At 40.1% G+C, this 14297-nt stretch overlaps 1 protein-coding gene across 1 annotated transcript; it reads right to left on the reverse strand.

The window, feature by feature from the left end:
* Positions 1 to 738: 738 nt before the first annotated feature.
* On the reverse strand, positions 739 to 10886 carry endou (endonuclease, polyU-specific). The gene is made up of 9 exons (XM_088337188.1): positions 10745 to 10886; positions 10541 to 10663; positions 8674 to 8796; positions 6196 to 6355; positions 5918 to 6123; positions 4261 to 4374; positions 2806 to 2912; positions 986 to 1128; positions 739 to 910 (listed from the first exon to the last, which is right to left on the reverse strand). The coding sequence occupies exons 1-9, from the start codon at positions 10833 to 10835 to the stop codon at positions 790 to 792; spliced, it is 1188 nt and encodes a 395-aa protein (XP_088193314.1). The 5' UTR covers positions 10836 to 10886; the 3' UTR covers positions 739 to 789.
* Positions 10887 to 14297: the final 3411 nt, after the last annotated feature.

Here is a 14297-nt window from a genome sequence, read left to right on the forward strand (position 1 = left end):
GTCTTCGGCAGGTATAGCTGGCTGCACACATCCCTCTCCACTATGTTCTTACCATGCTGTAATTATTATAGGTTAAGTCAATTGCTAGTACCGTGGTTGTACTTACCTGGCAGGGGAGATACCATGATCATGAAGGTGGTGCTCTGACCACTCCACGTATCGGCCCGGTATTGCAGTACCTCCGGGAACGGTGCATTCGCAATGATCGCAGCAAGGCTTTAGGGCTAGGACCTTAGCTTGGCCTTTTGGCTGAGAGTACCGTGGTTGTACTTACCTGGCAGGGGAGATACCATGATCATGAAGGTGGTGCTCTGACCACTCCACGTATCGGCCCGGTATTGCAGTACCACCGGGAACGGTGCATTCGCAATGATCGCAGCAAGGCTTTAGGGCTAGGACCTTAGCTTGGCCTTTTGGCTGAGAGTAAGTGTCCCGGCTCCTAGGCTTTGTAGCGTATTATGAACTGACCGATAACGGATAATGGATAATGAATAACGAAGATAGAACAATAACCCTCAAAAACCCTAACCCCAATTGCTAAAAAATTATATCAGTTAGAAATCAAATTTACAGGAAAATCACAATGATCCTTCACTGGTGAGCTATTTGCAGAACATGTTCACGGGCTACTAAGGTGTTCTTAGAGGCCATTGGAGACCAGGGCTGTTGTCAGCATCTGCTAATCACGAGGGATTTTTTTGACATTTTTTTCATTGAACCATCTTTAAAAAGACAATGTTTCCTCTTCAGTCAATGTTTATTTTTCTGTCAAACACTCTGTGGGATCGTTCACGTCCTGGGCGTGGCCGGATAACCCGTGCCGATGAATTTCTTGCCGTCGCCGTAGGAAGAATTATCCCAGGTGTACGTCTGGATGATCAGCTCCTTCCCTCCCAAACTCAAACGACAACTAAGAGGAGGAAAAAAATCACTTTGTGAATCGAACCCAAGTTGGAATTAAAGTCCGAGGACGACAGTTGCTCACGGTCTCCCGGGCCTGGTGATGTAGCACAAGCTGTAAAGGGCAAAGTCGAATTCGGGGCTGCAGCCGATAATGGCCGAGCCCACCGGCTTGTAGTAGCCATCCCACTTAAACTGCATGCCCAAAACGTCCGGGAAGGTCGTCCACTGTGGAGAAGGAGAAGAAACGATGAAGAAAATCGGGCTGCCGTGATCAGTCGACGTTGTCGCCGAAAATCGATAATAGAAATGACGGATAGTCACTTCCGTTTTCAACTATTATCGCCAAACTTTTCCAACAGAGTGAAGCATTTCTACATGAATATAGTCTCTTTTGAGTTGTTCATGTGCAATAGCGTCTCTGTCTTGAGCGGTAATGGCTGCATAAACATCAAGTATGCGTTCCAAACCTTTTAAAGTTTAGGAACATTTTAGCCTGGATACGGCAACAAAAACAACTCCTTGCAGACCTTGCGTATCTTGGCAGTAGCTCAGTGATGCATGAACGTTTAAAAAGAAATCATGCTGGACAGTAGAACGAAATGAATCTGACTCGTCACAGTAAGATTAAAACAACATTCAAGCCAATACGGTTTTGATGACATACGTTGTACATTTTATCCGAGTATATTTTTCTATAAAAGAGAGTTTGAGCAATATGCCAGACTTTGCCTGATAAACGTATTTGAAATGAAATCCAAGGAACCGGAAGAACAAACGTCAATTATTAAACTTTAAAAACAATAAACATGACTTGTTAAAATTATTTTGCTCTTAAATTGTTCAGTTCTTTTGTTACAGACCTTGCCGTTGAACACTGGATGTCCTTCACAAAATGAGCCTAATATATGTTTTATTTACTGTTCCACAGCTACTAATTAGCTTGGTCTTGGTTTACAGCTATAAATATCGCAGTTGCCCATTGCCCTTCAATTGGCCCTGCCCGTTTAGCGCCAGCTGCGGCCTGTTGCCTGATGCTTCCCTCCTATTTGAGCTCAGTGCTCTCACTCACCCTTTGTCAGTCCGTCAACGAACCTCTGCACCCGCAAGACGTGTATTTTGACCCTGTCCGGTATCCTGCCCGGTATCGAGTCTGTCTGTCCCGTCCTCTACGTTATCGATCTCGTCTGTTCAGTATCGTCTCCAGTATCCGGTATTGATCCCGCCTGTCTCATCCTATCCGATATCTTGCACCAGTATCAGGTATCGATCCCGTCTGTCTCGTCCTGTCTGGTATCTTGCTCCAGTATCCGGTATCGATTTCGTCTAGCTCGCCCTGACCGGTATCGATCCCGTCTGCCTCGTATCTGCTCGTGTATCTGGTATGGATCTCGTCTGCCTCTGGCTTCCTGTTTTTCCGTGCCGGTCTTCTGTCTCATTTCTTCCGCCTAGCGATCGCCGAACCACTGGCGTTTGTGTTCATGCGCATGACTGCCCCATTTCCGTAAAATAAAGCTTGTGTGAAAACGTTACGCGTCTGGGTCCTCCGTCTGTTCTGGTTCTGAGATAAAAATGTTTACTTGATTTTAATGTATTATTTATTTGCCTCTCACTAAAACTTGGACAAGAGTTTATTCATAGATTTATGTCTTTACTGACCGAGCACTGTGCCTCATCAGTTTAAGATAATAAAGCATGTTTTTTTTCATCGTATCTATTCTTTTGTTTATTATCATTTGCCACATAATTGAATGAACTTGCTAAATTTGATGAAAAAATAATAATTATCCGATCATTCGATTCATTGTTTCAACAGTTGGTGACTAGTCGACTAGTCGTTAGTTACAACCTTAGAAGGAAAGGGGAAAAAATGGGATAAGAAACGGAAGAGGGTTTTGCACTTACGGGTCCGTCAAAGCTGTGACTGTAGTAATTCAACATCCCCTTTTTTTCCAGAAGGTAGAACTGGATCCAGTTGTGGAAGCCTGACACCTTCCCACCTTTAATCTCACCTGTACATAATATGTTTTCTGTTAAATTTTCAGGAAATTAATGACAATATACTCCATCTATCTTATTTTAGTCCCTGGTTGTAAAATAGCTACTAGAGTAGTGTTTCTTAACAGGTGGGTCATGACCAGTGATGGGAGTAACGTGTTACAAAGGAACATTTTCCTAGAACTTTTCTCAGGAACGAGTTATCTAATGCTTCATCAGCAAAATTTGGTAACTCTACTGTTGTTACTACATAGTGCATTACGGTGTCATTCCACTACTTGTTAAATATAGAACATGAATTCTAAAGTTCTCAGCTTCCTGGAGGGGGTTTGGGGTTTTTAAGGGTTATTGATCTATCTTCGTTATTCATTATCCATTATCCGTTATCGGTCAGTTCATTATACGCTACAAAGCCTAGGAGCTGGGACACTTACTCTCAGCCAAAAGGCCAAGCTAAGGTCCTAGCCCTAAAGCCTTGCTGCGATCATTGCGAATGCACCGTTCCCGGAGGTACTGCAATACCGGGCCGATGCGTGGAGTGGACAGAGCAAGCTCTTATTCCATAATCCCGCCTCATATAAATCTTGACCCACCAGCAACTTTAATTATGTATGGGCATCTTTCTATTTACCAGCAAAGTCAACTTCATACAGTTATGGTGGCGCCATCTCAAGCACAGCATACAAGAACGCTGAATTTCTCCTCATGGAGATAATCTTCCTACTCTGGATTTTTGCGCTAAGCTGAATTAACATATGTAAAACAAAATACTCAAATAAGGGGGTTGGCTTATATCAAGGCAAGTCAAGTCATGTTTATTTGTGACGCCCTTAATCACAAATAGTCTTAAAGGGCTGCACAGATCACATATAATTGCAAACCGTAGACTACTTTTAATTACACCATCCCCTGATCTAAAACCTACATGAGGGCAAGGAAAAACTCAAAAACCCCAACGTGAGGAAAACGATTTGGTTGTGTGTCATCGGTAGCTAACGGAAACAGCACATAGGGGAGGGGGTGTGGCTTATACACTATTTAAAAAGAAGGCCAAATCAATGAAGCAAACGTGAGCACAGAATTCCCGGTAAAAGTTTAACATCTGCCCGTGAAATGGTTCTGAAAAGAGTTCACTACTGATGGGTCTATGTGACTTTCTAAGAAATAAGATTTCCAACTGTAATAATAATAATAACATAGTAATAACCCAATAACTTGCCATTTCAAATACATAACAGACTGGTAACCCATCTCGCTAATAAGTAACACCATACAGTAACATCTAGCAGTCAAATAAGACACGCTGTCCCTTTAACTTCCTGCTCTTTTCTTACACTTTGGAAATGATTTTATGGTAAGAACCTGCAAAAATGTGTTCAAAACCGCTGGAATCCATCTTCCTGTTGTTTCGCGAGTACAGGCCGAACCACATCATCTTCAAATCGTAGAGGAACTCTTCCTCTGACGCGTAAATACCTTTAGGAGAACATCAGTTTGATTAAAGTAATCATGTTTGTGTTCATGTGCATGCGGTGACCAAAGGTAGGTAGTAACAAATTACATTTACTCCATCACATTTACTTGAGTAAGTGTTGGGACATTTTGGACTTCTATGAATATTTTTAAATCACGGTACTTTTTACTTTTACTTGAGTAGATCTGTGAAGAACAAAGTGTACTCTTACTCCGCTACATTAGCCTACATTGAAGCATTACTTAAGTATGCGTCTGACTGTCTCTGCTAAGCCGCTGTATTTATTTATTTATTACATTTCTTTTATATAGATTTGGCCAGTGACCCAAACAACCGCCAGGTAGCACTTGTGAGCAGGGTTAGGAACAATTTTTTTTACTGTATTCCCGGACAGTTGCTCATTAAGTACATTTTCATTTCATATGTATTCATCTAGTGTCATGGTCGCCTTGGCGACCGGTCTGCCCCGCCCCCTGGGCACCAGCTGAAGCAGTTCAACTAATCGCGTGTCTGCTATTTAAGGCTGGATTGTGGGCTTTGCGGGTGCTGGCTCATTATATACACATTGTTCATTCTGTTATGCCTTGTCCTGTTTTGTTGAGTTGGAAGAAGCCTGTGTTTGCACGTTTTGTTAAAACCTGTTTGTTCTGTCTTGTCCCTGAGTTATGGACAACTTTTATTTTGGTAAATAAAAGTTTTGGATCGTCACGCAATTGAGTTCTCCCTTCCTGCCTCCTGCCTCCGTTCTGGTCCGGTCACCCCTTCCATTCCGTGACATCTAGATATTGTATTTCTTTATGTTTTTTTAAGGGAGCCATTTTATTGAAATGTATATGTATTTAGAGAACTTATTTTAAATCATTTATTCTTGCATTTTCTATGAGAACATTTTATTTATCAATTCATCCCTAGAATTATTTATTCTTTTAAATACATTAATAATTTGACTAAAAATATTAAACAAAAATGCAAAAATATACAAAACAAAGAGTCTTTAAGATGGCACAAAAGCAAAAGGAGGTATTGTCATCGCTACAAAGTTTGTATTCATGCAAGCATATGAAACCCTTAAGTGAGGTGATGCGTATTGTACAATGTCACACTCAAAATTTCAGCACAAAATATTTTTGCCCAAGTAATTTAGGACCTAGTATCAGTAGTGTTAATTTGTCACATGCCCTGGTGGTTAAGGATCCACGAGCCGTGAATTGTATGCGGAGTGTATATAGCTGAAGCCTTACATTTAAACATATTTTTTTATATCCAGAGGGGTTTCACCCAAACAAACTGAGTACACAGACGTGTACTTTATTGTTGAGTTGATGGACTTTGATTATTTGATGACCTGATCGAGTGGTTGTTAAAAAATAAATTAAAAAATAAGACATTGCTTCGGTTATTCAGTATTTGAGTAGTTTTTTCACCAAATATTTTTTTACTTTTATCCAAATAATTATTTGGAATACTACTTTTCTCTTCTGCTTATTCGGAAGTAACAGTACTTTTACTCGAGTTAATTCCACCGAACCTCTGGCGTTGACCTACCTTTAGTGTACAAGAAGGCAAAGAGTTCCCGTCCCACTTCGGTGTTGGACATGGTCTCCCTAAGGAAAACGTCCTGTTCTGCAATTTCCTGCGAGCTCACGTCCTCTGTTTGTCCTGTCATCCTGTTGTAGTTGTCCAACAAAGCCACCAGGGCCGCGTAGGTGGGCTTGGAGAACAAACCCGCCTCATCCATGAACCGGAATAAGCTAAAACACACACACACATGATGTCAGACTGACATGAAAGAAGTACCACGAGCTGATGAGGTTTTGGCTCACGGGTATTTGGAACGGTCTTCTTGAGACCCGGCCTGGGATCCTGAGATCAAGGCCTGGGGGTCGATCACCAGTTGGGAGGCGGAAGCCCGGTTGGAGTCCATAGCGTAAAGAGCTTCAGAGACCGACTTGATCTCGGCATCCGTGATCACCGGGCTGCCACCTGCATGTGTTTGGAATTTCTTGTTATAACTTAAGACATTCTCTAAGCACTACGTTATGAATGGTTGGTTGGTTGGATCCATTAACCATTAGGATAGTAGTTGCACCATTTCTTGTGGTGTGTCTTGGGCAAGTACTACCTGGTGGCACCCATCCATCTCCAGGCCCACATATGTTTCCATCCGGGCTTAAACCCAGACATGTTAGACAAATGTGCTAACCACTGCACAATGGAAATATAAGTCTGAATATTATTGCCTATTATTCCAGACAGTCTTTTATCTTGTTTATTTTCTAAGTCTTCATTAATGTACGTGTTTACCCTAGAGTAGTATGTGTAATCTCGTTGCTTACAATGTTTTTCTACCTTCTTATCAATGATAATAAAGACAATTCAAAATAGAATGAGATCCTTGGACTACCTAAGGCAGAGGACACCAAACTTCGGTCTGTTGGGCCACATGGGGCAAGGCTTGGTAAACAGGCCCACCAAACGAAAACGCTAAAAATAAATGGATAATACAGTGTCCCCTCTACATTGAATTGAATTGTCATTAAAAAAAACATATTCAACGTTGTTTGCAACAAGATTTGGCATGACACTCCAGGTTAACACAAGTGAAGACTTAAAAGAGAAAAATAAGATAAAAGAATGTCGGGATAAATAGGCAAAAATGTTTACATGGTAGTGCTTGGAGACCGGCCTAAGTTGTAAAAAGTAGTGCACAAATGCCAACGTTTTGATATAAAAAGCAGTAGACGTTATTACGCACTTTATTTTTATGAGCGGAACACAAACTATCTCCAGAATATTAAAAAAACTAACAACATGTGCCTGTTTAAAACAGGAAGTGGTAAACTTTTACCAAATCGAATGCGATTCACTCAGTCTCGCTTCAAAATGAAGCAATTGTAGATTTAAATACTAGTCTCGAGTCACCATTTTTGGTTGTTGTTGTTTAAATTGGAAAATTCATCAGAAGTGGGGTCAGAAACAGAAATCATGGCCAGGATTGCTCAAACCACAGCCGCACTTGCCTGAATTAAACCCATCTGGAGGGACAAGAGCATAGCGATGAAATCCAAGATCAGACTCATGCAAAGCGCTAGTTACGGTACTTCCATCTTCCTCTACGCTTGGAGACATGGACTCTCACAGCAGAACTGGAAAAGAAAATCCAGGCCATGGAGAAGCGATGCTACAGGAATCAGTTACTCAGCCTATGTGACAAACGAAACGTTGCACAACCCCATCAGAGGGCCCATTGGACCATATGAATAACGGTTGTCAACTGTGACTTCAGTGGCATGGTCACGTCACAAGAAGATCAAGAGTGACCAAGATCATTCTCCAGGGCACAGTCCAAGAGGGCAGGAGGAGAGGAAGACTGAAGAAAAACTGGGCCGACAACATCAAAGAATGGACTGATGCCACCTTTGCCACGACCCAAGAACAGGCCAGGAACTCTCAGCAGACAAGTTGCAAACTCAGTGGTGCCCTGACAACTCAGGTGGTTAGGGAGCCGTGAACCGTGACATTTGAAAAATCTGTAGGCAATTTTAGCGGAGAAAAGCCGGGGTCTAACTCGTAAAGTGGTAATGTCGGTGAGTGTGCATGTACATGTAAATGTATGCATGTATATTCAGAAATGCAAATGAGGAAAAACATGCATAGATCAACATTATTATGTTTTATGTAGATTCGAGACGACCAGCAGATATAGATAAACAATTCAGTGAGTCAATCATTTTTTTCTCTCAAGGTCTGGCCCGTCAGACATTTTTTTAAAAACTCAAAGTGGCCCCTGACTCATCAAGTTTGCCCACCTACTGGCCTATAATGTCACGTCACACTAGGATGTTTTATAAAGACTTACACTGACCTCTGCTGGTTAGGTTCCGTAAATATATCATCCATCTACAGTTTTCAAGATTAATTGGAATTTAGATAGATAGATAGATAGATAGATAGATAGATAGATAGATAGATAGATAGATAGATAGATAGATAGATAGATAGATAGATAGATAGATAGATAGATAGATAGATAGATAGATAGATAGATAGATAGATAGATAGATAGATAGATAGATAGATAGATAGATAGATAGATAGATAGATAGATAGATAGATAGATAGATAGATAGATAGATAGATAGATAGATAGATAGATAGATAGATGGATAGATAAACAGATGGATTCATTAACAGATGGATAGATGGATAGATAAATCCCTTCTTTTTGACCTTCCTTTGAGTTATGGGTCACGGTCCATGATGTGAAGGTGAGCAGGTGTTCCGTTTACTTTTGTGCTTACCGTTGCATACAGTTGAGTAGTCTCCACAGCAGTTACTGTATTGTGAGCACTTTGAGTTGCAGTGGCACTCGTTTTCGTGGTTATATTTCTCGTTGCAGCGGCCTTTGCATGAATATTTGCTAGCTACATGAGAAAGAAAGACAAAGACAGACACAACGGTTTTTTTCCCGTGTTGCAAAATAGAAACAGGTAGCATACACCTATATGTATGAGACTAATAATAATCAAAATATTCCTGCTTTTTTTTATTTAAAATATACCACAAAACAGATGGCATATTATCAAACAAAGTCAAAAGCAATAGTATTTCAAATTCAACGACAGGAACAGAACACAAAAGAAATTAGTTTGCATTCTTATCAATGATCGTAATTGCAACGAAGCACGAGACAGTTCTGATTCTGCTTTTGATATAACAAATAATTTGGAAGATGTTTCAATGGAGTGCCTGCCACGCAGTCGCATTTACAAGGTTAGAACTTTATATCCTCTTGTTTTTAATCTATCAGAAGTCCGACTGTCGGATTGGTCTTTGAACGTAACACTACTATTATTGAACACGAATGACGTATATTCATTTCTTCGTTTTGAAGGTTTGGCCGGAATTCGGATTTCATTAAGAGAATCTTTTTGTCTCGATTTTTTAAAGTTATAATATTTCATTTTTATTTAGAAATCTTATTGCAAAAATTTGGATTTTCTCTTCCATGTCAGAATTATGACTTAAAAGTAAAATTCCTGCTTAACGTTTTTTTAAAGTCCAAAAACGCTGACGTTTTCCCTCTCAATTCAGTTTTTCAATGTCTTAATTTCAATTTCTTTTCTTTTTTTTTATTTTAAAAATGAGATGTTTTTATTTCTTGCACAGTAGTTTTGAGGAGAAAAATTGAATTCACATTTTCAACTTAGAATTTATAGAATTTTTCCTTTTATTCCAGAACTCTGAAATTTTACCAGACTTCTGATTTCAATCTCCAAATTTTCTCTTTTTTTCACTTTTTTTATCTTTTAAATTAGAGTCTTTATTTGTTCCACAGGGCAGCACGGCGGTGTACTGGTTAACACGTGTGCGGCACAGTTCTAAGGTCTTGGGAACCTTCTGTGTGGGTTCAAATCCAGCTACTGGACTTACTGTGTGGAGTTTGTATGTTCTCCCCGTGTTTGCGTGGGTTTCCTCCGGGCACTCCGGTTTCCTCCCACATTCCAAAGACATGCATTCCAGGTGGATTGGCCGGTCCAAATTGTCCCTAGGTGTGAATGAGCGAGTGAGTTTTTCTGTCCCAGTGTGCCCTGCGATTGGCTGGCAGTTCAGGGTGTCCCCTGCCCGATGATTTCTGGGATAGGCTCCAGCACCCCCACGACCCTACTGAGGATAAGCGGTGCAGCTAATGAGATGACATTTGTTCCACAAAATTCTGAAGAAATTTGGAATTCCAAATTTGGAGGTGCTTAACTTGTTTAGGTTTTCGGGCTTTGGGATTGGCCATAGCCCCCCAAAATTTTTGTGCGTATTTTTTGCTACTTTTTCCTTTTTTTAATTCTTTGTTTTTCTGTATGTGTTTTTCTTGCTGTCGGTCACCCCTCTCGAGGGATATGACCAGGGTAGGTAGATAGATGGATAAATCTTACCTCAGAATTATGAGCTTACAGTCAAAGTCTTGTCAATTGTTTTTCTCAAATTTCGGATTTCAATTCCAGAATGGTATCTTTTTTCTCTTTCGTTTTCTTCCTAAACATTAAAATCCTTATTTCTTTCCCAGAATTTTGAGATCAATTTGAATTCTCGTCATTTCAAAATGATGACTTTACAGTCAAAATCTTGTCAATCGTTTTCTTCCCAAATCCTGGACTGCTGGCAAAAAATTACCTTGACAGACTCCTTTATAGTCAGAACAGCAGTCTCCGAAACGTTCGCAGGACGGATTACACTGGCAGGAGAAAGTGTTGTCGGTTCCGAATCCGCAACGATTCTGACATGAGTCAAGCGAGTCTAAAAAGGAACAGGACATAATACCGTAATAGCACGTACATTACAACTGGAGCATCAGTAAACATGAAAAATGCAACTCACTACTGTGCGCCTGAGAGAATAGAGCGACCCAAAGTGCTAAGGCGGCAAAGAGCTTCATCCTGGCTGGTAAAGCCTGTCTTTTCGGCCTCATTTTTATACAAACCCAGTCGCGCGTGGGCCGGCCCAAATGTCAGGATTCACCTGATTAGAGGTGCGAAATGCCCTTTGAGCACAATTAACGCTGCTATTTGGATTGGTTTAATAATTGTTCCGTTTGGATTGGCCACGCGCCCGTTTTCTTAATGTGCAAATAGGCTTTTTATCTTTTGTCTGTGAAACTCCACACCTGCTTTGCGCACCGATACGACTTTAAAGTATCATATGAGGGAAAGTATCGATCTGTGAGGTGTGATTTTTTTTTCAGTTTTTTTTTTACACATACACATTAAATGATCATCTGTTCGTCTTTAATTATGTGTAAATTTGTTAAAGAAATGCTAAAAAAACGAAAAAAATAAACAACAGTGTCAGATGTTGTCTTTCACATGTGTTTATCAAGGTTTGAACACATTCGAATGAGTTAAGTCACATGTGCCCTACAGACTATAGAGTACAAAATGAAAGATTTCTTATCACTCCTTTCGAAGCCTGATTAAACGAAGAAAAAGACTTTCTTACAATGATTTGAAAAATTCAATTAAAACATACTTTCATTGTTGCAAGCGATTTATAAAGAGTGTCACAAAAAAGTGAAGGGGATACACAAAACAATTGAGCTGAGCCCCACCACAGTCAAAAAATGTGGAAAAGCGACAAAGCGAGACCATCAGGAATATCAAGAAAGACCAAAAAAAAAAGAAAAAAGGAAAGAAATAGCTTAAAAATATCATTTTTTAGTATTAATGTTAGCATCATTGTTCCTTTTTTAATTTTCAATTTTGATTTTTTTTCTGTGTGTGTGCACATTTGTATATTTGTAGTCAAGTCAGGTCAAGTCATGTTTATTTGTATAGCCCTTAATCACAAAGAGTCTCAAAGGGCTGCACAGACCACAGATTATTGCATACCACTGACTATTATGACACCATCCCCTGATCTAAAACTTACATGAACGCAAGAAAAAACTCAAAACCTCAACATGAGGTCAATGAGAAGGGACCGCACATTGGGTAACCCCCCCTTCCAGGATGACCAGGTTGGAATGGATGTAGCTTCAACAAACAATACTCAGATATTGTCAACATGATATATAGGTCATTCATAAGCGAGAGAACAAAAGTGTGTTTTAAGCCTAGATTTAAACAGTTCTACTGAGGTTGCAGATGGAATCTCAGTGGGCAGAACATTCCACAGCACCTGGGCCCTAATGGAGAACGCTCTCGAACCTGCAGATCTCTTCTTGGCTCTTGGTATCACTAGTAGACCAGCATTTTCAGAGCGAAGGCTCCGGACTGGAACATAGAGGGAAATCAAATCTGAAAGATATGAGGGAGCAAGTCCATGCATGATTTTTGTACACTACCAAACAGAACCTTAAAATCACATCTTAAGCTAGCAGTTTGCCAATGCAGGTTAGTTAAAATCGGGCTATAGGATCAAACTTTCTTGTCTTGGTTAAAAGCCTCGCTGCAGCATTTCGTACCAGCTGAAGGCTCTAGATTTTGGACTAATGGAGACTGGAGAGTAGTGCATTACAGTAATCGAGACAGGAGGTAACAAACGCATGAATTATAATCTCCGCGTCGAACTGAGACAGCCATTTCACCATATTTAACACAGTGCGTCCTATCTGATGTGTGATTAGGTTTGTATATGTGTATTCATGCTCTGCAGTATAAATCTTCATAAAACTTGGTCCATTCCCGCGTATTTCCGACTCTTAGCTGGCTCAAGTAGTCAGGAAACCTGCATAAGTGAAGAGTAGATGTAATAGTATGACACCTGACTTCGTCCTCATCACCTTAGCATTCTGACACAAGAGTTGGGTTGAGGAGCTGGGGTATGATAATGTGAATGAAAGGAATATATATTCTGCTGCTGCTCCTTTTGAATAAAAGCATCAATAGATAGGTTACCCTTCATAATGCAAAAAGTTTGTCCAACAAGAAAACAATTATTAGATGGTTTGATTTGCTGTTATCTTGCTGATACTATTGCAAATTCTACTGTTTGGGGCTAAGGTGTGCGCCAAATCAGAAACTTTACTCTCCCTCCCTAGAGAATTATATTCCTCTGTACAGTAACAAGCTGCATACTCATTGTATTAATATTATTCAGTATTGTTAAAAATAAGCGACTTTGAATTAAAAAAAAAAATCACAAAATTGTGACGTTTTATGATAAATAACTTTATCACGGAATAAATAATTGTCTTTAATTAAAAGCACTAAAATAATTTGTGTATATTTCCTATAAAATGCAAAAAAAAAATTACATTATTACAAACTTTGTTTTCCTCTCCAATTTCAACCTTTACTTTTTTAAGGATTTGATAGAGGTTAAGCTAAGGTAGGCTAAGCTAAGAATATCATCATTGTATTTGGTGCGTCACACTCTTTTCACATGTCGCTGAACCTACGAAGGAGAACAAAAAATAACCTAGAAACTATTTGTAAGGAAGAAATAATTTCCTAAGCACCCAAACGACTGCTCAACTCGTTTCAACAGCCGATCCCGTCGCAGACCACAACTATGCAAGTTCCGGTATGACGCATTAGCCCGGTTGAAACTGCTGCGGTCTGCTCTTCGCATGATGTTGAAAAAAATGGAAAGAAAAAAACAGAAAGTGAATTTTGGGTGCAGGGCAACATTCTCGCTCCAATTAACAAACCAGCTAATAGCCTGCAGGGTGCGATCACTCGGGAGTTAGCGATTGATTTTGCATTTGGAGAAGTTGAATCACTCATTATATTAACAACTCACGGCAAGCAAGAAAAATAAATATCCTGAGTAAGAGTCTCAATGAAACCGAGCGTGGTGGACAGGTATGAATCACATATGCCAAAGTCGAGGCCCGCAAGAAGACGGTTTTCTACAGCACCTGAGATGATCTAGATACCTTATTCCCCGGGGTTCAGTTACAGCCCGTGATAAAAAAATTTACTGGCCGGTGGTCTCTATCATAAAATTAGTCATATGTGGCCCGCCAGTAATGTTGACCGCAGTATAAAATAAATTTTTACCAAAAAAAAAATCACCATTTAGCCAAATGATGGCAGCAGCCCTTTCGTCACCTTGCCCTTGGCTTTCTGTGCCCACCTCCTTTCCGACAATGCAACTGTACATAAAAAAAGGAAAGTTGAACCTGAGGGCTTCTGGACAAGTGGAAATTGGAGTATTTTTTTCGCTGAAACAACTGTGTCTGCTTAATTTGCAATGAGATTGTGGCTGTTTTTAAATGATATAACATGAAGAGGAGCTACCAGACTAAACATGCCCACTACAAAAAGCTAACTGGAAACAAACGCTGTGAAAAGGTGAAGCAACTGGAGGCTGTTTAAACAGCGCAGGAGTGCTTTTATTACGAGTGTCAAATGCGAGTCAAATGAAAATGCAACAAAGTCGAGCAATGAGGTCCCGACGCTGTTTGCCAAGCACTGCATACCTTTTCACG

This window comes from Urocampus carinirostris, chromosome 6, assembly GCF_059441175.1.
Source record: "Urocampus carinirostris isolate Australia breed hairy pipefish chromosome 6, RoL_Ucar_1.0, whole genome shotgun sequence".
Classification (NCBI taxonomy): domain Eukaryota; kingdom Metazoa; phylum Chordata; class Actinopteri; order Syngnathiformes; family Syngnathidae; genus Urocampus; species Urocampus carinirostris.